We start from the raw sequence: 26799 nt of genomic DNA on the forward strand, positions 1-26799 counted from the left end.
AACTCATTACTGCCCAACTACCCGGGGAATGGATGCTTGTGATATCACCTCAGATCATTCCACAGATGACACTCTTGAGGAAAGGACCATTATGTATAAGAGATATATATATGCACTAGTGCTAAAGAGAAGGGTATTCTTGAGATTTCTTAAAAAAAAACCCACTCCCCAAATGTTTGACGTTATCTAGCTTTATTAATGTAATCTGCATTTTATGCTGAAAATGCCCTGACTCTATCATTGCCTTGTCAATTGCATACATGGCCTGCCTAAAGAATATGAATAAAAATGAACCACTCATAGCTTAAAGAAGGGGTCACAAGCTGGCTTCAAGTCCATGGGAAGCTGGCTCTTAGTAGCTGCCCATTCAGACTCTTGTTCACACACAGGGTCGTTAAAAAGCATATCCTCTTTCCCATTCTCAGGATTTCGCCTGCAAGATCCCATTAGTGCTAATGGGTCATTTTCCTTCCATCACCCCAAGGATCAAAAGGAGAAGCTGCATCTTTGATGAAGTGCTAATGTTACACAGAGCTCAGGCCACTTAAGGGTTTCCTTTGTTCTCGTCATATGGCAACCTACCAGGGGACTTTAGACCACTGTTTGCTATATGAAGAGTTTATAAAGACAGTATTAAGTGGTGGTGCTAAGTGCAGCTTCAGTAATGAAAATGAGAATGAGCCCTCTACTTATAAAGCCAAACTCATCCACCTTGGTATATTTGAGGGTTGTATCCTGCACTGCTTGAATCAATGTTTTCTGCTCTTTACTAACACGAGGGAAAGATTACTACTTCTCTTCAATAAGCTTTAAAAAAGTGTTCAGGCAAATAAGTTTTCCAATGGGCAAAAATAAGATTGTGGCAGAAAGTGGAGAAAGGAAGTAAGTGCATTTTAGAATTAGCTCTCTCCCCATATGTTGTCATTACCATTCTTCCTTCTTTCTTGATTCTTTTCTACTGTGACCTCAATCCATCAGATGGCTGACAATATTTATTGAGTGCCCACCATGCTCATAGCCCAGTCGCAGGCACTGTGGGAGAATCAAAAACAAGTAAAGACACAGTCTGTCTCCTCCAGGAGGTTAAAATCAGAAAGAGGAAGACTGGTTATCAAATAGATAGCATCCCAAACATAACTTCCAGGACTAAGTTTTACATGTGAAAAGCCTGAAGCAGTGCCAAGAATTCTTCATTCAACTCCCCACTGTTCTCTAATACTACATTCATTAGGCCTGGAGGAGAGCGGGGATTTCTGAACACCTTTAGTCCCACAACTGAATGTGGGGCACATTTCCTTGCACTGATATGGTACAAATCTCAGTCCACAATCCAGGATGTGCAAGAAAGGTAACTTTCTCTGTTTTTCTATAACACACCTTGGTTTCTATTTTGAGCTCTGGCTTTTTAAATTAGGGAAAATATAATCTCAGGCAATTTTAGTTCCTTTATTTCCCTGGGATTATGTCTAAATTATTTGGGGTGAGGAGACTTCCATTGTACCAGTCTTTTAGGAGGTAGAGAGAGGTTGCACAGGAGATGGTCTCGAATATTTGTACTCACAGTTCAGGCGCCCACTGAATTGCTACCCAGCATTTTCATTCTCGTGTGTGTGACCCCTTCAGGTCAGTCTTTTTCTGTTTAATTCTGTGCTACTCTGGGAATTGTTCTGTCGCTCCCATACCGCGGTGGAATATGGAAAGTTTTGTGAGGCTGCCTAAGCTCCCATCCTGTCTAAATCCACCATGCAGCCATTTCTTCCCCAGCATCTCACTGCTGCCTCTGGGTTCTCTGGAAGAAATGCACACAAATTGACAAGACTCCCTAAAACTAGCTGAGGTTTGACACTCACCAGGGCTCAGCTCTCAAATTAGATCATTGTGTCCCCTTTTTGGCATTTACCAGTGATTATGTTCACATTTCTTCTCCTCTAGCTTTCTCTCCTTCTTGCTCTTATGAGGCCTTTACTCTCCTCATGTAGTTGCCTATATATTTTGTCTATTTCATTCCTCTAAGAGTCTAGGCTTTCAAGATTCAAATACAGAAAGATAATTTTATGTCTTTGGTTTCTGATTCATATCCCTTCTCTGAGGCAACTAAAACACAATGGCTTGAAATTTAAGTGAGGAAAGACTAAGGAGAAAAAGGAAATATGGAGAAAAAAATCAAATAGTATTTCAAAAATAGTATCGCATCTCAGCACAAAAAACATGCTATGCTTTAATACTAAAAATGATAGTTAGATATTTTATTTTGTTTAAGAGATGGGGGAAATAAACAAATCCAGTACCTTCAGTACAAATTATACAGGATCAAGGCCATCCTAGTGTAATTCTTAGAGCTTTGGTTAGTAGGTCAGGGAATCAAGTTCTCAGTTTTTATGGCTAAATGGCTTTAAGCAAGCCCAATTTACTCATCAGTACAGTTCAGGAGTGTTTCATCTATGGTTTGATTTTACCCTACTTACAAGCTAATAAATTAGCTTATTACTGTTATGTGGATGCTGGCAGACGATACAAGATTTCTGGGTCAGAGACCAAGGACTTCGTTACTCATGACTCAACAAACAGCATGAGTAGCAGCATGTGTATCAGTTCTCCTTGCTCCCAAATCCCGTGAAGACAACACAAGAGAGCCCAGGTAAACATTAGGAATGCAGGAGGTTTGTGTTACAATGGGGAAAGGTATCAGGCGGCATGAAAGTTAGATGGAATGGTTAATGTGAGAGAGGAAATTCAAATAACAATGAAAAGTCAGAGAAGTAGCTAAATAGACTATGTTAGAATTTGTAACAGGAGCAGTGTATTATGGAATGTTGGGGTCAACCCCGCCTATGTTCTGTGTTGACTGTTTACTAGAGTCAATTAATTACGTCTACTCAATACCATACAGATATGATGAATAATCTGTGACAGGAAAGGAAACAGAATCAAACATAGATTGCAAGCTTTTTTTTTTTTTACATAGTGGCCCGTAAAGTTGGGAAATCCCAAACCTAGAGACAAGAAGATGACAAAGCAGAGCAAAGTGTTTCATTAGAAACTGCAATGAATGAGGCCAGCCTCGTGGTGCAACGGTTAAGTTCTCGTGTTTCTCTTTGGTGGCCCGGGGTTTGGCGGCCTGGGGTTTCCCGGTTTGGATCCCGGGTGCGACATGGCACAGCTTGGCAAAAAAAAAGCCATAGAGTTGTTAAATAACCTTAGGTGTCCCATGTATGAAACAGAGGAAGATGGGCATGGATGTTCGTTCAGGGCCAGTCTTCCTCAGCAAAAAAAGAGGAGGATTGGCAGCAGATGTTAGCTCAGGACTAATCTTCCTCAAAAAAAGAAAAAAAAAGAAACTGCAATTAAATTGGAGGAATAAATTGATAACTTGTTAACAGATTCCAGAGCAGCATAAAGAATTCAAAGTGGTATAACTTTACCAAAAAAAGAAATACCTGAAAAAGGATGTAATATTCAGGTATGTATAGACTATTGTGGGAGTGAGTTAGTGAATATAAAAGGTGCATGCAAGGATAATGGGCTTAAGCATAGTAGAAAAGGTAGTTTTAGATACTAGAGAGAATTTGTTGAGCTTCTGATTAACTGAAAGATCCAGAGTTCTCTAAGGAGAAGGTAGATACGATAATAACACCTATTGCCTGAGTATCTACTACATATTTTCACTCTGGTGGACCTCCTATATTTTATTTCATGTAATCTTCACATAACTCTATGGTTCCCACTTAGGTTTTATCATTCCCATATTAGAAATGAGGTTACTAATGATGAGGAAAACTAAAAGAAAAACATGCTGAAAGCCATAGAGTTGGTAAATAACCTTAGGACTCTGATTTCAATGCAGGGATATGCAACTCCAAAGCCCATGTTCCTTCCACTTGACCACAACTGCATCGAATTCATTTAGTTCTCTGTGGAAATAGCTTCCAAATGTCTCTTCTAGAGCTTATGTATTATTCAAACATGTCTACTTTTCTGTACTTTTAGGAAAATATCTAGTTATAAATTTAGTTTTTAAAATTAATTTAATAAAAAATAAATCTTACTATTTTTTTTTTTCCCTGTCCTACGGTGTGTTTAATGTCAATGATGAGTTACTTTGTGACCAAAACTTTGATATTCCCACAGGTGACTTGTATATAGGTGGAGTGGCTAAAGAAACATACAAATCCTTGCCAAAACTCGTCCATGCCAAGGAGGGCTTTCAAGGCTGCCTGGCATCAGTTGATTTAAATGGACGCCTGCCGGACCTCATCGCAGATGCTCTTTTCTGCAATGGACAGATTGAGAGAGGATGTGAAGGTACTAGATCTTTATCGCACTCTAAATAATTCTAATTCCAGCTATAAATGAGAACAGCAAAGTTCATTTCTGCCAACTGGTTAACCCCACATTGAGGGTTTAGAAATCCTTATTCATGTTTTTAACTTTTTAGCCTATAATCTTAAATTTTCTGGACTGTTTGCAAGTCTACACTATTGCCTGATGTAAAACAGGAGCTGTGTCTATGGATCTTCTTTTCTGCTTCTTTGCTTTCTGTGGTTTACCTAATTAGTGGGTCAATCAGTTTTGCACTACTTCTTTATAACATTAAATAAATACTCATTTCAACTGGAAAAATATATTTACTCCAGGAAGTATTAATCCACTTGAGTCTGTTTTTTGGAAATCTACATTCAATAGGATATAACAAGAGAATAAAGTTCAGATACCCATTCTTAAATCACTGTTTGGTTTGTGTCTACCTGGCAGGAAAAGTGTCATCTGATATTATGAGTTTCTTTTAGCAAAAAATTGGTTTCTTCTGTTACCCAAGGCTAATATTTCATACTTCAGAAATGCGCTTAAGTATCTTCCTGTTCTTTTGTGCTATCAGATTAAGATCCGTAGGAGTACTTTTTGATTGCTACTTTCATTTTAGATAATTTTCACTTCAACACCTCAGATTATTTGAGCCAATTCTTCCTCCATAAATGTAATTTAATCACATTATCCTGAATTTTGTGGCTCTGAATGTGTTGCTGCTTCTCCTTTAATGTTGAACACAGTTTGGGCCATTTTGAAAATTTTAGATTCATAAGGAAATTTCGTATGAGAGAAAGACATGTAAATTCCTGTCCCCCAAGAGATTATGAATCATCTCTTCTCAGCCAAAACAATGTCGTTAAGTTTAGCAATTACCTAAGTACATGGAAATTTTTTTTATTTGAAAACATGTTTTCTCTCTACAACATATATTTCCCTGAAAAGTCAGGTGAAATCAAATGTGTTTTCATCCTGCCAGATGATAAGGTTTATTAACAGAAGTCTTTGTTGAATTTCATTTTAATGCTATTGCCATATTTATTTTATTTATTTCAAATTTTGGTATAATATACTTTTGTAAAACAAAGGGAAACTATGTGTTTTCTCCTTTACAAATTTAGCAAAGGAAATAGAATTGTTAAATGACTAAATTCCCTGTAATGGGTAGGTACAAGAATGTGGTACATAACTTTGATTCTTGGAGGTGATCTAATCAGTAAGAATATGCACATTAAAAAAAAGTTACTACAAACTCTTCTGAAAATATTTTTCAAAAATAGGGCTTTCTACATGTTGGCTGGTAAATGACTTCTCACATCTAGGAAATGGTGGGAGCAGCAGACACATTCACATCTAAAAACCCACAAGGGAGAAAACCAAACACGGACATGACCCCCACCACTGGCACGTGATGTGAGTCGGTGGGTGGAAGGGAAAACTAACCAGAGGAAGATGTACTGAGAAAGAGTGTTTACAGAAATGATATTTGGTGCTATTTTCCAAATAATCTAATAAGCAATTTGGTTAAGATAATTGATTATGCATCCTCTTAGGTAACCTTCAACTACAGTTGGAATGTTTGAAATCATTCAGTAGATTGACACATTGGTTTCTTCCTTACCTTGTCTAGAATGCTTTAATATCTGACCTTTAATAATTCTCACCCTCTTTTACCCCCTTTTTCTTTATTCTTAGAATGTTACCATGCTTCTGCCTTTCTGCCTTGACACTTCCCTGATTTTTTCATTCCAACATCAAGATTAACAACTTTTAATTTATGATCATGTGTATCCTCTATGGTTCCTAGGAATAATCTCAGGTGTGCCTGTCATAGGTATAATTGATGAGATACACAATGTTTTTGGATTAGTGATCAAATTTTACATGCTTGATAAATTATCTCTCTAAAGATTGTTGTCTCATGGAACTTTGAGTCCAAATCACATTGGAATCACTTAACTTTCACTTTAATAGAAATAGTATAACTTTGACATAACCAAATAATACCTTGTCAAGATTTTTCATTGTTCCTACCCAACAAGACCTACAAATCTCTAAGCCCCTTGCCTGTAAAAAGTTCTTGGTCTTCTCTCAATAATCACTTGCTGCCTGTCTTTTCCAACTAATATTAGTGGATAATAGCTGATTTTATTTATACAACACATGTTAGCTAGGGGAGGGAGCTTACCTTGCCTAAGTCCCTTTAAAGTTTCTCAAACTTTATCCAGTATCAGACTCACCTGGAGAATTGTTAAAATCTGACTTACCAGACACCATCCCCAGGGTTTCTGATTCAGTAGGTCTTGGACGGGGGCTAGAATTTACATTTCTAGCAGGTTCCTAAATGATGCTGATGCTGTTGGTCCAAGGATCACATTTTGAAAATTACTGCTTGGGATGGCATTTTCCTGCTTACATAAGAGAAAATAGAGACTGATAACCCACCAATAATCAGGCTCAATTAAGCTCAATACAGAGTCAAGATAACTTTCATACATAAAATTGGTGAAAAAAATTTTAATCCAGGCATTTGTTGCATAAACTCATAACATTCAGCCCAAGAACTGCATTATAAACTAAGAAATAATTATTAAAGCTCCCATTGATTAAACACTGGTGACAAGTTTACATGTGCTATTTCAGTTAATCTCAAAACTCTATAAATTAGGTATTGCTGACTTTTTTTAGAAAAGTAAATTGATCCTCAGAGATGTAAGATGACCTTCCTAAGGTGACATAGGTAGTAAGTGGTCGATGGAAGCTTCAAACCCAAGTTTGTCTGACTTGACAGCCCAGGCATCTAAACACTTTCCTCTGTTGTTTCTTTAGTTTCCAGAAATTGTACTTTCACCTCCACTTTCCTTTCCTTTTCAGACATATCCTTATTTTTAACCACTTAATACAAATGTCCTTGTGGCTTGTTCCCAATTTTATTCGGTGATAAAATAAAAGGAACATTATATAACTAAAGGGAAAAATAAATTCAGGGCTTTGTCTTGTGCAAATGCCTGTCAGTGTTTAAATATTCTTCTAGAAGGTGAGTACTTTGAAAAATGTGTCTTGTCAGGCATAGGCATGCATTTTCTTGTAATACCTGAATATAAAAAGACTGTTGTGATAATGAAAAAAAATAATAATAAAGCATGTCTTTATGCTCACATAAAGGGTTGGCAGGTACTCTGAGTTGCTGCCCTCCAATATGGGCACATTATTTTTTAGGATTGCAGTTTTACCGTTTGTCGAGTTTAGCATTATTTTACAATTGTATTTCTGATAATTTTTGCAAAACAAAACTCTGACTCTTCATCAGTTCTTGCTCCTGCTCTTTCCTTCCGCTGGGCAAATAAGGGACCGCTATCCATGGATAAAACAGCCCCTGACTCAGACTGGGCTTGCATCACCCCCGCTCCTCTGCTTATCACAGGAAAGAATGTGCTAGAGCGTATTGCTTTAAGAGTTTTTTTTAAAAACGTCTATTAATTATTTTCAGTCACTACTGCCATGGGATAAATATCATTAGATCACTCTTCTTACAGAGTGGAAGAACAGCAAAAACTAAGCAATTTAGTGGTTCTTAGTTCTTTGATGCAATAGGTGAGAAAAACTATTACATCTATTCACGTCTCCCAGGCCTGGGAGGTTATTATTATTATAAATTACAGCTATTATTATTGTTATTACTATATTGATTGTTATTACAATACAATTAGTATTTACAATATTATGGTTTCAGAATTTGTGAAAATTCACGTTAGTCTAAATTCAATAACTTTCTATGAAGAATAGCTTAATGGAGAAAATTGTAATAAAAATTTGATTGTAAGGAGCATGCTTAAAAATATATTTTACAAAAACACCAATTTATATAAAGGCTAATTAATTACAGATAATTCTCATTTATTCACTAAAGCTGGTACCTCAAAGGCTCTCACTGTTAATAGCATCTAATTTAGTGTCTATTTTTATATTTTCATAAAACCTATAAAGTTGTGTTTATTAGAAAATACCTTTAATTTATATTCTAAAGCTATTTAGGTGGAATGCACTCCCTTTTCACCCTTCCCCAAGATAGTCCTTATTAATGAGGTTTTACTGTAATAAGTATTCACAGAGAAGTTTTTATAAGAGTGGAAGACAATTATGAAAGTGGAGAAAATAGAGACATCAATCTGAAATTCTTAAATGGTGTATACCCAACCTGGTAAGAGCACAAATAAACACTCCAGATTGAAGTCTTGTAAGGCAATTTTCTTTATGGGGGATTATATTACAGTTCGTTTCTTCCATCCTTTACTTTGTCTTTCATCCACTCCAAATGATATATACATTTTGATTGTTTGGTGTCACTCTAAGGTCCAGCTGTTGGCAGCGAATGGCTGGCGTTACAGTTTTAAGCCTTAATTGCAAAAGCAAAATAAAAGATCTAGAGAGGAAAAGATGTAAAGGGATAATTGGTCCGCTAATGACCATAGTCTACGCTGTATCTGAACATGACAAATGGTGCTGCATGCTCCAAATAAGCAAGGCAATCACTCTGGCAATGCATTCATATCTATCCAAGAGGGAAAATATGAAAGCCCTTTTAGTTTTCCTTCATTACATGTCATCGGCTCAATTAACCATTATATATATACGTACATAGTAAAATTCTAACAAATTACCGCTCTCTCATTTTTGGCTTCTCTTAAGATTTATGGCTGTTAGTATTAATTTGTTTGCTCTACATAGCATTTCTCTTTCCCTTTACAGCCGCATGCTTTTTGAATCTGAACGTTCATCTGTGTTTGCCCCATTTCAGTATTGCTTACTAACATTTAATATATTTTGCTTTTTTTTTTTTTAATTTTGCTGACAAAGTTGCATTGATGAAAGCTGACTTGCAAGGTAGATAGCCCTGTGTGTACAAAACAAGACTGAAACCCCATAGTACACAGTGGAAACCCCAAAATAACATTTTTTACGTTTTTTCAGTAACTGTTGTTTGGGTTCAGATTTAATTTTTCCCCTTCTTGAACATTGTTCAAGAAACCTCATCTTGTAGCACAGTTTGCGTAAAGGATTTCAGTCTTGACTGTGTTTGTATAGTGATTGCCTTTAGTGCTTTGATCATCTTTTTTTAGTTCTTTGTTTTTCAGTGTGCTAGTTATGATTCTTTAGAAATAGACTAGTATCCTTTTTATTTGTATGTTAAATGGGGGCATGTCATTTATACAGTTTTTCATTTTATGTTTAATTGCATGAGATTGTTAAAGCATGTGAATTGATACTTGCCAACATACCTATCCAAAACACCCAACAATCATAACTTAATGCATAGTTTGTACAGGGAAACTTCTGGAATCTTCTAGGACATTTTTGCATAACTCTCTTCAGTTATTTTGCCAATCTTTATCTCAATTTCCTCAAGTTATAATCTCCATTTCTCATGGTGTCTCTATTCATTGGTCAGAAGTTAAGGAGATCCATGCATTTTTCTAAAGTCTGAATGGTAATAGAGAATTACTGATGATGGAATAAGATTACCTGCTACCATGATTATACTAGAAGCTGTGTGCTTGCTTTTACTATTTGTTGTTTTAGTTTACTATAATAATGTATTTTGTCCTATATTTGAAGCTTCAGAAAACTTTCGTATGATAGCTTCTCTGTTCCTAATTCAGGTCTGTGAACTAGAACTTTCAAAACTAGTTTGGTCATGTATGAGGTGTTGGCAACTACTATATGTGACCTAGCTCATCTATAAAACACTTTTGGATTTTTTTAAAGAACCCAAGTTTCTTTTGGATTGTTTTGCAGGGCCCAGCACAACCTGCCAAGAGGACTCATGTTCCAATCAAGGTGTGTGCCTGCAGCAATGGGATGGCTTCAGCTGTGACTGTAGTATGACTTCCTTCAGTGGGCCACTCTGCAATGACCGTAAGTACCTCTCTGAGTGTGGACCGAGACTCCTTGTTGCTTCCAGTGGCTGCTTGATATCTAAGGTCCAAAACTTGGAGTCTTTATATTATTTGTGAGTAACTTAAACTGGCATAGCCAAGAGCAGCAGTTGTTTCTTTAGAAAGGACATTTTTGAAATGCTAAGGTACTAATCAGGGATGCCGTTAGCTAAATGCTCTGATGATGGTGATTCTTTGGTTTTAAAATGTCTGTTGTAATTTTTTAGATTGCTAATGGTCACCTTGCAAACAATATTTTTTTTCATTTCCTATATAGGACAATTCTACCTTTTGAAAAAGCCTTCATATTGCTTTATATTGAGTCATATTTAATTCCATAAGATTATATCTTGAGGGCTGTAATTTTGGTGAATAGTGACAGGTCTCATTATGTTTTTCTCTCTCTACATCTCTTTAAGCCCGTATCTGCCCTTTACTTTAAAAACAATATGTTTAAACTTTGTCCTTCGTGTACTCTCCCTTATATTTTAGCCACTCCTGGTTTTTTCCCCCTTTGGTCTCACAATATAAGCATGACGAAGAAACACAGAATTCACATTACATCATGGGACATCTGCTGGTGCTTAATCTATGTGATAGCAGTGAGGATTTTGAGGCTGAATTAACTGGTATATAGGATGATATTCTGATTCTTAACTTTCAAATAGATCCTGCTTTACAGCCCTTCATCCAAATGATGAAAGCATTTCCTACAAAACATTGTATCCCACTATATTGAGAAAATATTTTCAACGAAACCTCCTGGTTGTAAAATAGAATGCACACATTTTGTTGTAAATGCTACAACATTTAGGAAGAAGCTCTAGGATGATAGGATAGGGGATGCAATGATTGAAGGTTTGGGCTTCCAGGCAAAAGCTAGTCTTGAGTATGGACTTAAAGAAAGACTAGAGATTGTTTACTTTTGACTTTTGTCTACTTGAGACTATTTACATCGGAATATCTGTGTATCACAATGTTGAAGATGGAGTCAAACCAAAATATTCCATTGAACTGAGTTGCTTCAGCCTAGCAATATAGTACCACTCACCAGCTATCTTCAGGTTTCTTATCCAAAATATCGAATATAGGAAGAACAAGCAAGTAACACAAAGTAAAACAGTACTTGGAAGAGACCTGTGAAGATCATACCACCATAGATGGAGAAATATTTGGTCTCCATCCTGCCAGTGTCATCTTCCATAGAATTTAGTAAACTTGAAGCAATAAACATGTATTGAAACCATCATACACTTGCAAACAGTGTATTTCTGCAAATCAAATCAGACTTACAAACATTAACTCCATTTGGGGTTATATAAATAACCTTATATGAACACTCAATAAATACTAAAAAATGTACATAAAGCAAAGCAAATAAAAATATTTGCTTTATAATAAATATATCTTTATATGTATATAGAATAGTAACTTCTTGCATTTGCTCCTACCCCATAGAAAATAACATAAACGTATTTTCAAGGACAACCAGAAGACTGATAATTTGTTATGATTTTATTATGGCAAATTTTTAATTCTGAACATGATCCTGACAGATGCATGACTGCATGTGGTAGTTAAGAGCTTTTTTGCATGGAAATGTTTTTCATTTTGCTAAAGAACTTTCTCTGCCAAACTTTGCTTAATCTAGTTTCCATGTTTTACAAAACAGTTGCCATTTGGTTTTGTCAGCTTGTGTATTCTCATATACCAAAGTATGAAGAATATAATTTTCTGAATATATTTGCTAGACGTTTCCTCAAGGAACATCAAGATCTTACCTTAAGTATCATGCTGCCTTCAAGTCATTTTTACAGAAAATTATTTGACTGCTGCTCTCGGGTAGTAGTAGTGGTGATGACAATGATAAGGCTATTTGTTATTTTCTTGTAAATAAGGTAAATGTCATGCAATAAATGTGTCTCCTGATATGCCTCTTGCACAAATCAGCTTTAAAATTACTTTGGAAGGCTCTGAGAATACGTGCATTTTAATTAGATCATTACCTCTTAGTGGGTTTTTTGGGAATGTGAAATGGTTTCTTGGTTTGTACGTTGGAGTTTTGGTTGTGAGGATATATAGGTACAAATCAATATTTAAAGGCAAATCTAATTTTCATATCGACTATAATTTGTAGAAGGTACATTAATAACTATTACCTTTGTTAAAAGATAAACTGAGGCTTTTTAAAATTCTAAGAGTTTATTTGAGCAAAAATTGATTTGAATCAGGCAGCATCCAGTCTAGCGGATAGAAAGGAGCTCTGAGGAGCTGTACAAAAATGAAAGACTTTTATAGCCAGAAGGGAGCAGGAACGAGGAAGTGATACTGGCAAAAAAGCGAATTGGTTATTGCAAAGTGACTTTCCTTTAGAGGATGGCAAGGATCTACCGGGTAGCTTACCTAATGGTGCTGATCAGGCGATTCCTGATTGACTGGTTTCAGATTCTGTATGTGGGAGAGCCGAATAATTAAGTCTCGGTTTGGTGACATGGCGCTTAGCATAAGCGACTCCACTTGGGGCCTGTTGTCTTGTGTTTTTAACACCTTGAAGATGTGCAGTTGATATGGCAATAAAAGTAGCTTGCCTCGTTTTCTTCAGTTTTTAAATTGATCAAAGTAAACCTTATCTCTACATCTCTCTGTTTGTCTATAAGTTGCACAAATAGATTTAGTGTGATTCCTGGGATTTTAACCATTTAGAAATTTCATTTCTTAATGGAATTTCTTTCTTTAGCTTAGGTAATTCACCCATAAATTCTGTGACTGCAGCCTTCAACTGCATAGAAAACAGAAAAAAAAGGACAATAGAAACCAAAATTTTTAAAAGGAAAGAACACACCCATTGCAAATAAGACTCCCGCCCTCACCCCCACCCCCTGCAAAAGAGACCTTCTAAATGTCGTCTCTCTGATAAGTTTCATAGAGTGGATTACAGTAACTAGAAAATTTTACTTATGTTAGCCTGGAGATATAATTAACAATGGGAAGATGGGAATACTTTTTTAGCTTATAAGTGTAATCTTGGATAAATCATACAGATTAATGAATTTAAAGGAATCTTTCAAAAAAGAGGCACTTATGCAAAAGTGATGCCAAAGGCTTCTTTGAGTGTGAAACCCTTTCTTCGCTGGAAGATTGCCGCCTAAATGACCTACTCATTGACAAAAACAATTGCTGGGGTGGCGGCGGGGGGGTAGTAATGTAGTGTACTCAGCTCCTCAATTCTTCCATATCAATACCATATTTTAGGTCCCCAATATTATTTTTCTGACTTACTATAGTAATGTCCTGGTTGAGTTTCCCACTTCTTATCCTTTCTTCCTCCAATCCATCCTATGCCTCTTTACCAGTTTTGTTCTTTCTTCCTACCTAGTTTAAAGTTCACCAGCTCTTCCTGATTGTCCTAACCAGGGGCAATATTTTTCCTCCTCTGACCGCTATAGAACTTTGTGCTATTTTATCAGCCATCACTTTCTACCTTATAGTTATTTATGTTCGGCCTTATCTCTTTATAACATTATATGCTTCTCTCAGGGACTATATTCCTTTTTATTTTTTGACTCATAAGCCCAGTGTTTTATACATCATGTTGCATATAATTGGTAATAATAGTAACTCACTAAATCAGTGCTGACTAGATGCATGAATCTTGCATGAGGATTTCTAGTACCTCCTCAGTGGTCAACAATACTCTCCAAATTTATTGATTTTGAGTTCATGGACCTCCGTAGTCTAACCCTAGCTTTCTTTTTCATCCTTGTCTATTGCAGAACCTTGTCCATATGGCATGTTACTGACAATTAACTTACTTATGGCTTTCTGAACATTAGTTTCCCAATTTCCTCGCCATTGCTTAGGCTAATTTCTCCTCCTGGGAGATGCACTCATTCCACCTGAAATGCATTCTTTTTGCTATATCTTCTTGAAGAAATATAATTTCATTCTCAATCTCTACTAAAATTGTTTCATCCCATGGAAACTTCACTGGTCCTCTGAGCTGGGCCTTACCTTTCCTTCTTTTGAAATCTTTGAGCAACAGTTTTTTTTTTTTGTAAAGATTGGCACCTAAGCTAACAACTGTTGCCAATCTTCCTTTTTTCTTTTCTTTCTTCTTTTTCTCCCCAAATCCCCGCAGCGGATGGTTGTAGATTTCAGTTGTGGGTCCTTCTAGTTGTGGGACATGGGACGCCGCCTCAGCATGGCCTGATGAGCGGTGCCATGTCCGTGCCCAGGATCCGAACCAGCAAAACCCCAGGCCACCGTAGCAGAGCGCGCAAACTTAACCACTCAGCCACGTGGTTGGCCCCAAGAGCAACAGTTTTTCAACTTACCACATATTGTAGCTATTTGTCAACTTTCTCTTGGATGTAACCACTTATTGAGTGCTTGCTATGTACCAGGTCTGTGCTAAGAATTTGCATTCATTATATAAAATCTACATATCACCTATTCATGCTTCACATACACATACCATCATCAAACCATTGTGCTATACAATAATCCTTTTCTGCTTTCACCCTATGGTCCAGAATAGAATTTAACCATATTGGTTAATTTAACGTCAGGTTGGGGAAGATGAATATGGCTATGATCACATGGAAAATAGTGAACGTAATAACATTGTCACATTATATTAGTATGGAAATGTTGTGTGCCAAATTATAGTTCGGCTTTAATGATGTCTGTTACCATAAGGGAACAATACATCATAGTGTTATATTTTGGTGCTAGGAGGGTGTGGGCACTGCCATTAAAACATTATTTTCAGAATTCTAAATTTCACCAGAAGATAATCTTTCTGATAAGAATTTACTATATCTTTTGTATGAAAATTAGAAATGTTTACTAAAACAAGGATGAAATACATTTGACTGTGACTTATTACCATGACATTTAAAAATATCTTCAGCTTTGTTTCTCACCTTCTTTTGCTGTTTGAAAAGAGAATCTAATAGCCAGTATCTGAGCATCAGTATCAGAACTACTGGAAATGAATCATAACATATATGAAAATAACTCAGATCAAAGTAACATTATTTCTCTCCCATTTAGAGCTGCCAGTAGTATTAAGCTGTGAGCAGATTTGTTGCTGGTATTGTTTAGGGCAGAATAAAATTTAGCAGTTAGCTGTGTCCACAACCAGATCCTCATCGTGAGTATGATGAATCTTATTAACCTTGAATCATTCAAGTGTTTCTAAGTGGCAGTCCTTAAGTTGTTTAAAACAATTCATAAGCAATATTTATTGTTAATGCCTTAGAAAAACTATCTGTGGGGAAACAGGGTCAGACCTATCTTAGGTTCAACCATAATGTATTAAAATATTGTTCATACTGAGTCAGAAAATACAATAAAAGACAGAAGGGAAAGCATCATGTATGAAAAAGAAATGTACTATATAATAGAAGTGCTATCTTCTACTAATTTATATAAATTTATCTTTGTTCTTCTTGTTGGTAATAGACATCATAAAAGTAGACACATAAAAGGAAGCATTGGTCTTTTTGTATCGCAATTGAGCAATTAAATGACAGTTTTAAGCTTTATCTATTTAAGAAAATTTAAGTGGAGAGAAAAAGCCCAAAACACTGAAGTAGAGTGTTTCTGTATTTGAATTATCCAGATTAGTCTCCTGTATTATTCAGCAGCTGAATGATCTGTGACTGTAAGTAGCCTTTTACTCTGTGTAAATGCTACCAATTTGGCCCCAGAAGTCAAGAAGAAAGGCCCAACTGATTTTTTTTTTCCTGGTAGTACTTTCTAATTTTTCTGGCTCACTTAAAACTCTGATTTTGTGGACCTTGATTTGGCTCTTATGTTAGGGCTCTTCATCGCAGGTCTTATGTAAATATGGAAGTGGCCTTTGTTGTTGGCATTACCATGGTCATACTGTTGTATCCCACCAGAGCTAGACCAAGGCTCCACTGAAAGAAGGTTTTCCCAGTCACCTGGTTTAACTATCCTTGAGGGATTATAATGGTTCCAGTTCTCACTAGATGATATTTCAAAGAGCTCTATGACCATAGTCTCTGTCTGAAGAATCTTCTTTCTGTGTGAGTGCGTTATGCTCAGGTTTCTCACTTTGACCTCCGGCCACAGCAACGTGGCAGGTGCAAAGTCCAGGTTCGGGTGGGGCGACCACCTGAATCTGAGGTGCTAAGTTTTAAAACTTGAGGCTTTCAGGTTTACTTTTACTGTTTAAATGGATTTTACTTCCTAAAAAATGATGCACTGAAAGCCCTTGTGAACAAAATGAAGATTAATCCTGATGAAGGCTCAGAATCCTGCATAATACTAAACAAGTATGAACAATAAGTAATTTAGTATCCATTGATTAATCAAGAAGATATGTGAAGAGAGTAAAATGTTAAATAATACTCCAACCTTATGGAGTCAGATTATTTAAAGGAGTATAAGATTAAAAATAATTAGTTTAGGGGCCGGGCCCGTGGCCGAGTGGTTAAGTTCTCGCACTCTGCTTCGGTGGCCCAGAGTTTCGTGGGTTCAGATCCTGGGCGCGGACATGGCATCGCTCATCAAGCCATGCTGAGGCGGCATCCCACATGCCACAACTAGAAGGACCCACAACTAAAAAATATATACAACTATGTACCAGGGGGCTTTGGGGAGAAAAAGGAAAAATAAAATCTTTAAAAAAGATAATAATAATTAGTTTAGACTTTGTGAAGTAGATATTTTATTTTAAAAACATATAATTGTGATTGAATTTGGAAGGAAGTGGTTGGATCAGGCATAAGTTGTTTATATACTTTGTTGCTATGGATATAGCTAGCTAGTGCATAAGGACTGCAAAATATTTTTATGTAGATCATACCAATATATTTTAATGCAAATCACATTAACAGGTATTATATGCATGCTGTTTACATCTTATAAACCTTGCTTTTCAGACTTCAAAGAATCTTACTATTTTCAATTTACAAATGAGAATGTTAAAGCCTGGATAGTTTAAATAACTTGTTTGTACTGAAATGGCTAGTAATTGACACAGACAGAATTTGAATGTAAGTCTTTCTACTTCAAGCTCATAATCTTATTTGCATCCACAGTTCCTCCCAAAGAGGGACAGATTCAGTGTCAATGCTGTCGAAGTTCCCCAGATGCAAAATTCCCTAGAGAAGTTAGTAATGACTGATATTTAACATCGCAGATTTTTTTTACATCCTCATCTGACTCTTGATTCTTATGGTTAATTTTAAGCATTATGCTGCATGAAACATGCTCTGTCTCTCAACTGCTCAGTTGCCACTTCTAAAGATGACTTAAAAATTCATAGCTCTCTAAGGCATGCTGTTATTAACTTCTAGTTCTGTTATAAAAAGCTACTGATTATGAAAAAGAGATGGGAATTTTCTGTGATTTTTCTGTGACAACCTAAGTTTCTGAAAAATAATAATTTAAGATTTGATAATGAAATCTGGCAAAATATTTTCCAAGGTTCTTTGTCTTGAATCAGATTCACAATGTATATTATGAGAAATGAGCAGCTAAGATTCAGAATTGTGCTGACCAAGGAATGGGTACCAAGTGTTTCATTATGTTGATTACATCTCAGTTTTCTCTTTATACAGTTATTGAGTCAGAAAGAAAAGAGCAATTAAGTCAAAGGTTAGCAGTGTGGTCTTGGAAGGTTTTTGGAAGATACACAGGAGAAGTACAAGAGAATGCATGAAGCCCAGACTGTGAAAAGTCACTACGAGATTAATAGTAGTGACCAGGAGTCCCTTGTATTTGTAGGAAGGGAAGAAACCTATGGGAGAATTGTGCAGAGTCCAGAAAAAGGTCATGACAAAAATAACATTGTGCTTGTATTAAGGAGTAATTCTAGTCGTAAAGAAAAAATATTACCATGAAGAAAATGCACCTTGCCCAGTGATCCTTCTTTTTTCCTTTGAACAAAGCACTCTGTGTCTTTAATGAGATTTACTGTAGCAATTAAAAAGTGTAGGATTCTTTTATGGGGAGGAATTATGGTCTCCTCTGCCGCTCAGTGCTGTTAGACATTGTTACTTCTCTGGTAGCGTTCTACAGCAGCGTAAAGTACAAGGATGATCTGTTAGCTCTGGGTATTATGGAGTGTGTGATTTTAATGACCCTAATGATCTAAATTCACTTCTCTCAGAAAATGGCATGTAGAGCCTGAAGCTTAATCTCCCCAGGATTTGGTGATATAGGAAGGTACAAAGGCGTTTCTTAACTTGAAATGATTTCAGAATGTACCCAGTTTTATAAAAGGATGAGCTGATATAGAAGGATGTTAAAAAAAATGGGTCGCGAACAAGGAGAGGCTGCATTTGACAGAGACAGTGGAAACTGTGTTCGCGTAGGCGTGAACGCTTCTTATAAATATATAACATATGACCCTTTAGGGAGAGAAACAGATGGAATATGTAGCGGAAAATAAAGAATACATTTTGCTTGGTTTCTTCACTGGAATAGTGCAGTGTATATTTTGATATTTGGCACCTCCTGTTGGGAAGTTTTCAAGGCCTCATCTGGATTCCAGCAGCTCAGGGCAATACTGACAGTGGGAATGGTGCTGGCTAAAAGCAGACCTTTGAATATGTTTGCAAGGCTTCTGCAAGCCATGACATGATGCACAAATATCCCAGCCATGTTTCTATGTCAAATTCTTGATGGTCAACTCGAATGCCCAATTTGAAGGAAACCGGAACTGAGGATCCAGACTCGTGCAATCATCACACTTTCAGAGTAAGACACTGTTGCTGAAACCGTAGGGTCCATCTTCCATATCAATCATGAATCTGCTCTCCTAGGTCCTATTCAGAACAAGTGCTCCATTTTACTAAATTAAAAACAGAAAAGTGTCAGAGAAATACCATTTCCTCTCAGCCACAGGAGACATCAGAGAAGTAATTAAACTGGATTTTGGTGTGTCAGGCACATTCCTTTTATTGACAGTGACAATAATTCTGTAAATCAAAACCTGGAAGCATTTTCAGTGTTGTTGAAGTGCAGAAGATAAAACCTAAGGTTCTTAAAATTAAACTCATGAAACTAAAATTGATCGATGGAGTGCAGTATGAGAGGCTGCTACCTGAGTTGTGAATGCAACCTCTCTTCTGGAATTCAGTGCCTACAAGTTATCTGATGATGATGATGATGATAAATTTTTTAGCTGAATACTTGCAAGCTATACTGTTATAAAACCAAATGGAGTTCGTCTTCAGTACGAGCTGTCATTTATGGTTTTAAGGTTACCTGAAAAATCCTCTCCCCCAAACCCCAATATTTCCTTTTCTAACATTGTCAATAGGCTTTGTTGACATTCATCTCCCTGGCATTCCTGCATTCTTTCACTCAATATTTAAGATTCTCCACAATCTTGCTCAACAAACACAACTTGTGCTTTATTCCTCTTATCCTCCCACAGCATGCTCTATTCCTCTTATCCTCAGGCATCAGTTCTTTGATACAGACATGTATAGAGACACACTGGTATAGTCACTGACTGCTCTCTGTGCCTTCATCTCTACTCACCTGGATTGTTCTCCTCCTTCCCGACTTCTACTCTGGCTAAGAAAATTTAGTCCGTGGAGGTGACCCAGCTCAAATCAAGTTTATCTGGAGTAGGTGTCTTCACAGTTAGTGGGTGATTTCTTCCTCTTTTGAGTCTCCAAACATTCACTGTCTAACAAACGTCTTTTTGTTGTTTGTCTTTATTTCCTGGCTATATTTTACATCACATTCGTCTATTTTTGGTATTATTTCTCACAGTGGCTTGCACATATTAAATGCTCAGTAATATTTGAAGATTGGGTCTTGAAGCCTCCATATTAGTTACCTGATTTTTTTAGGACTTTATTTTTTTAGAGTAGTTTTATGTTCATAGCAAATTAAGAGGACGGTATAGAGATTTTTCATATGGCCCCTGTCCCCACGCATGCATCGCCTCCCCCACTATCAACATCCCTGACCAGAGTAGTATGTTTATTACCATTGATGAATCCACATTGACACATCGTAATCACCTAAAGTCGATAGTTTACAAGTTAACTGATGTGCATGTCCATCCCTACAGTTCCTTTAAGAAAATACACACATATTATATAACATCTGGCAGGGGTAATGTATCATGTTTTATGACCTTACTGTAAATGCATTTTTCATTACCTTTATTCCTTATGGTAAACACCCATGTGGAATTAGAGTCTTATGTAGCTAGAAAGAAAGCACTTTGAGTAAAGATCTGTGTGTCTCTCTGGGGCAATGTGAGTGAGTGTGTGTGTGTGTGTGTGTGTGTGTGCATGTGTACAGACATACCATGGGAGATGGATTTAAAAACATCACTTTCTGGGGCTGACCCTGTGGCCAAGTGGTTAAGTTCGCACACTCTGCTGCAGGCAGCCCAGTGTTTCATTGGTTCGAATCCTGGGCGCGGACATGGCACCACTCATCAAACCATGCTGAGGCGGTGTCCCACATGCCACAACTAGAAGGACCCACAACGAAGATATATAACTGTGTACTGGGGGACTTTGGGGAGAAAAAGGAAAAAAATAAAATCTTTAAAAAAAAAAGGGGGGAAACACCTCTCTAAAAAAAAATCACTTTCTATTTTCTTCAAATTCCACTGAAGTCCTTCTTTGTACTTTACGTTAAATTTATCAAATTCTGGGACCTTTAGTTTTTTCAAGATAACTACTTTTTGGTCAACTTACTTGCTCTTCATTAATTAGCTGATACCTGCAGGAATAATCCCATCATTATGAAATGCTGCACTGCTTTATGTGATCCTTTTTATCTGATCTTTAAGATTTTGCAATATTGTGGTATTTTTCTAGCAATAACATAAGCTCTCTGGGGGAAAATGATACTGTTTCTCTTATAATAGCATATCACTTGTGCACCCTGAATAGTCCACCAATGTCCTTGAAGAATTCCTCAGTGTTGCCTTTGCAACAGCTCCGGAAGAGCCAGATGTCTTTTTGGTATTAAATAGATGGAATTCAAAACATTCTTAGTGTTTTCCTTTCCATACTAAATATGATAAAGATAGCATTTGTATATACAACTGGACCAAGTGCAAGAGGCTCACTTGACTTAATTGCTCTGGTTCACTATTTTAGGAGAATTTGCCTAAAATCAGCTTAATGGGATGGTGAGTCTTTTCTACCTCCCAATCCACCTAAACCACAATTGGTCTGCCAAGTCCGTAGTGACAGCATCAGAAATAGAACTTGCTTGGTTGTTGGAGGGGGTGAGAAAAACATTTAAAAAATAAATTGCAAGAATACTAGAATTTTTCTACCTAAATCAAAAAGGAGGGAATAAAGTGAAGGGGATGGGCTAAAACAGTGGTTCCCAAAATGTGGTTCCTGGCCCAGCAGTGTCAGCATAACCTGTGAATTTATTAGAAACGCCTGTTCTCATATTCCAAACCTCCTGAATTAGAAACTATGTGGTGAGCCTCACAAATCTGTATTTTAAGAGCCTCCAGATGATTCTGATACACGTCTAAGTTTGAGAACTGTTAGCCTAGATGATCTCTAAAGTCATTCTTAGTTTTGTGCTTCCCAGATAATGAAAAGCTTTATTTAATGGAAGGAACGAAGTTCTGTCTAAAGAATTTTTGTAAGTAAAACATCATGACTAGATTTATGAGACAGTTTTGATACCATCTTGGAGGTTTCTTCCAGGGTGATTTGAAAGAAATAACACAAATTTTCATTTTGATTATCAGCCTCCTCAGTTGGCTGGCAATCTTACGAATGTTTGAAAAGATCCCATTCACACTATTCATGCTGTGAAAAATCTAGTTCAAGGCAAAATTTTCCCTGCAATCTGAAGAGAATGGCTAAATCCAAGTGCACATTCCCTCTATTCTTATCCTTTGGGGTTCTTCGGAATAATACTTTGATAATTGATATAGATTGGGAAATAAAGTATTATTCTTATCTGCAAATGAATTTTAATATAGAATAAGCTTGAATCAACTGAACTACTGTCAAAAATGCCTTCCATATGTAATAGTATATTCTTCACATGGCATCCTTTTTCATTGCCTAAAATTCCACATCTTTATCTACCCTCACCACTTGCTAAGTATGATACCAGTTCTCTAGGAATTCCCCAGATATAATTTCTCTTCTCATTAATGAATGTCTCATATCTAATAATATCTTCTTATTTCTTTCTTTATCTTTACTCACATAGAATGATCCATTTGTGACAGTTCTTCAGCTGGGATCCCAGTATGTGACCTTGAGCAAGTCACTGGAATTGCCTGGGCCTTGGTTTCCTCATTATAAATGGGGGTTTGCTTTGCTCCCTCTTTAGGGCCCCTAGAACTCCAAGGGGCTGTGATTCATTGTCGCTATATTCTTTCCCTTCTTTTTCCCAACCCTCAGACCTATTTTTACTCATGTTTAAGGTTCTTCTAAAACACAGCCTACAGCTCAGTCACACCACACTAATCTTAAGCTATATTTTAGCCAAAGACCTTTCCTGCCAAGTCCTATAAAAAGGAAGAACTTGGAAAAAGAAATCTGATTAATAGGATGTCTTTCTCTTTTGAGAAAGGAAACTTTGAATTAATTCTGAAACACAAAGCAAGGACTTCAGCTATTTGTTTCTTTCATGTTTGTCTAGCTATTTATTTATAGGTCCTTTCAGATATCTATTTACATCAAATTTATTTTAAGCTAAAATTTTACTGGTTCAGGGATCATGCCTGTGTACTTCCTTAGCTAAATGCTAAATGTAATTATTATTGGTACTTAAATAAATCCTTTTTGGCAATTAAAAAACCCAGTAATATAATTAGGAGTATATAATTGTTAATATGATCAGGAATACAACTAATTGAACATCTGCTACATACTGAGTTTCTTATATTAAACTTTTTCTTCTTGTACCATCCTTGCATAATAATTGTGACATCTATTTTACAAAACCTGTATCTAAGGTGAAGAAGTATGCCCATGTTCTCATGTTAATACGAATAATTCAGGCTTGTCTCCCTTAAAATTCCGTGGTCTGCCATCCAGATTGTATCATGCAGTCTCTCAGTATTGAACAAAATAGTCGAAATGAGAGGATTCACTTGCATTCTTAACTTCCATTTCAAATGTTTTAGAACATCCACAAGATGAATTAATGTATGCAGATTTCCTCAATATAAGAAATTGTAAAGATGAAGAGGAGCTGATATAGAGCAAGTTTAGTCCTACTTTCTCTTCTAAATCACTCATCTGCACACCTACATCTTGTACTGATACGTATTAATACAGGTGACCAACACACCTAATGAAACTTTACAAAGGCTGCAGCTTCTAAGAGAAAATACCTTCAGTGAATGAGCAGACTTTAAAAGTGATGCTTCTTATGACATAGAATATAGAACATTCTGAATAACCCAGGAAAGTACATGTTTTCTCTATTTAAGATAGTGCAACTTTGGGATGTTGTTGAAATAAATTCATTATATGACAAGCATTTGATTTGTCCTATTTAGCAGGTTTCTGGTCTACCGTTCTGGTATGTAAGGAGGAAAAGGATAATCTTCGACAGTGAGGCTAACCTTTCATGAAGTTGCCTCTTCTGCCTGTAGTCTCTACACTTCTCAACAGATAATTTCCTCCTGCCGGAAATTGCTGTGATTTAATTTTAGTGAACTCTCTCTCTCCGGCTGAAATATGTACCGTGTAGGAGACTTTAATACCTCTGCTTCTGGCCTAAAACACTGCTGGTGAGAAATGAGAAACTGTGAAAGCATCATTCCACCTTCAAATGTCACTTGTGTGAAAACAGAAAGGCCTTGCACGTAAGACCCTCCTGTAGATTAGGAACATATTTGCGTGGTAAATTACCAGAATCTGAGACTGTTATTAATTGTGCATTTACTGTGTACAAACCCTGTGAGAAATATGGAAAGTGAAATGATTGGGTCCCTGTCCCCAAAGAAGTTTTCATTTAGAAGAATGATTCCTAAGATCCAGGGCAGCAGAGAGTTTTGTCTGTTTTGTTCCATGACCTATCACAAGCACTTACAACAATGCCTGGTGCTTAGTACATACTCAAAAAACGTTAATAGACTGAATAAAATACACTGTTAATAAGATAACGAGATAAGAATTGCCCTGCCACATGGTACCTGTGTGGCCATACGAAGTTGATTAATGTCTCTGAGACTCGACTTCATCTATAAAATGAGGACATGATTACTGATCTTGCAGGGTTGATTGAGAATAAATGTAATGTATGGTAAGATACTTACTGTACCTCAAGACTAGTCGGCATCCTGTCCAGTCAGTATCTATTGCAATGCTGCCCTTGCCTTTGCTTTCACAGAGCTCATAAATAGGAGGAAATGACTGGCATGGGTATGGATCATTACAATTTAAGAAGTGCTTTAGGCGCCAGCCTGGTGGTGCAGCGGTTAAGTGCGCACATTCCGCTTTGGCAGCCCAGGGTTCTTCGGTTCAGGTCCCCAGTGCGGACGTGGCACCACTTGGAAAGCCATGCTGTGGCAGGCGTTCCACATATAAAAAGTAGAGGAAGATGACCACGGATGTTAGCTCAGGGCCGGTCTTCCTCAGCAAAAGGAGGAGGATTGGCAGCAGATGTTAGCTCAGGGCTAATCTCTGCCCACCGCGCCCCCCTCCCCCCCCCCCCCCCCCCCCCCCCCCCCCGCCCCCGCAACAAAGAAGCGCTTTAATACTTCAAAGTGTGGTCTAAGGACCAGCAGCACCTGCAAACTCATTAGAGATGCAAACTCACAGACCTCCCCTCCCTCTACACACCTTCTGAGTCAGAATCTGCATTTAACAAGGTCCCAGGTAATTCAAGTGCACATTGAAGTGTGAGAAGCACTGCCCTAATGGAAGCACATAACTAGGGCAGAGGGAGGAGTGACTAAGTCGACTTAAGGAATTGAGGGAAGATTTCTCTTAGAAAGTGAAATCTAGAGGAATTCAGAGAGAAATATTACATATGTGTGGATTAACTTGTTTAGCAAATCAGAATTCCTAATTTGAAAAGTTCAGTATAGATTCTCTTTCTTGAGGTCACTATTTTCACATCACATTGACTTTTGGTATTCTCCAGCGGTTTAGCAGGCTAAATGCATGCCAAGACGACAGTTTTATCAGTGAGGCCAATCCTTGCTTCCTGCCTCAATGCCTTAGAAGGAATAAGTCCTAAAATCTAGGATTTACTGTGAACCTGTCCATAAGAGGTCTAAATTCACCAGCCCTCTCCCAAGCAACTTGGAATGCAGACATTTCATTGGATAGTCTAGTTTAACCAGAAAGGTCTTGGCAGACCCTGTTTCTTTCTGGGCCAGTAAATGGGATAATATAAGAGTCAGTTATTGGGTGCTCAGGAAAAAATAAATACCCGGCTTTCCCTAGGCTGTCCCTGAAGGCCCCTCTGGTTTAACACTCATCTTCTTTTTAATGTTAGAATTGCTTCTATTTTATGTGGAGCCACGTGGTTCTGTTCATTAAGTTGGCAGGTGGCTCCAATCCTGTAATTATGAGCTTGATTGTCGACTGCCAAAGCACAAAAGGAAACTGTAGTAATCCGCTTCAGCGCTATTTAGTGAATTGTTGCATATGCTTTTTGGTATATCACTGCACATAAATCTCACAGTAGCAATAAAACTATTAGGGTGGTAAAAGATATGCATTTTAATTTTCATAAAAAGTGTCATAAAATTCAATTAACTACACCCTCCCAAATAGCAGTTCACTCTGGGAAGCCCAGGTTTGCCTAATCTGAAATTACATGGTCCCCTCACTTTTCCTAGTAACCTCCACTAGTGCTTTAATCACTACACCTACTTGTCATCTTGCAACATTATCGTCTCAGGGTTGCTTTGTCGCCTTATCTTTCTGTAAAGTTTCTCCTGATTTTCTATTTAAGGCTTTGTGGAGGTACTTCCAATACAATGTTGTTGTTTTCTTTCTTTCCTATTTCTTTAATGGGAGGGAGAAAAGGAGATGAATAGTGTGAGTAATCCACACAAATTCAGACATTATAATTACCCAGAAATGGAGGATACTGTTCTTCGGTGCTATATCCACAAGTAATGAGGAAAGAACAGAAAGATTTCATTTGTTAGACTGCAAGAGAATCTACGTAACCCTTGCTTCGCTAATCTATAAAAGTGAACATTCCTCCCATATTTTTAGATTGTTCACTTTCTCCTCAAAAGTAGTTTAATAGCACAGACTAGAGAAAGGTCTCTTGGTGTTCGGATTTTATTACTTTCACTGACTAAAGTGAATTGCATTTCCTAGTATAATTACACCCCAGTTGTCACAATAAATGAACACAGTATATTTTACGATACACTTTACTTGCTTATTATCATGTTTGTTCACACATCTCTCAGACTTAATAACCCATGGGGGGCTTCCACCGTCATTGGTGAATGGAAATTAGTGAAGTTCTCTATTTCATTTGTGGCAAGATTTTTATTTCAATTGTAAAAAGCCATAAACGGAATAGATAGTAGAGTTAGGGAATTTTTAAAATATCTTTAGCTATGTGATGTTCCCCTGCTCAC

The 26799-nt window shown here is 37.0% G+C and overlaps 1 protein-coding gene across 5 annotated transcripts in view; it reads left to right on the top strand.

Moving 5' to 3' along the window:
* NRXN1 (neurexin 1) overlaps positions 1-26799 on the top strand; it is a 1071934-nt gene that overhangs the window by 556030 nt on the left and 489105 nt on the right. For all 5 annotated transcript variants that reach the window (XM_046659961.1, XM_046659962.1, XM_046659966.1 and 2 more), the window contains 2 exons: positions 4129-4302; positions 10102-10221. In XM_046659961.1, the coding sequence (XP_046515917.1) occupies positions 4129-4302; positions 10102-10221 (294 nt within the window). The remainder of the gene's footprint in view (positions 1-4128; positions 4303-10101; positions 10222-26799) is intronic.

This window comes from Equus quagga, chromosome 5, assembly GCF_021613505.1.
Source record: "Equus quagga isolate Etosha38 chromosome 5, UCLA_HA_Equagga_1.0, whole genome shotgun sequence".
NCBI lineage: Eukaryota > Metazoa > Chordata > Mammalia > Perissodactyla > Equidae > Equus > Equus quagga.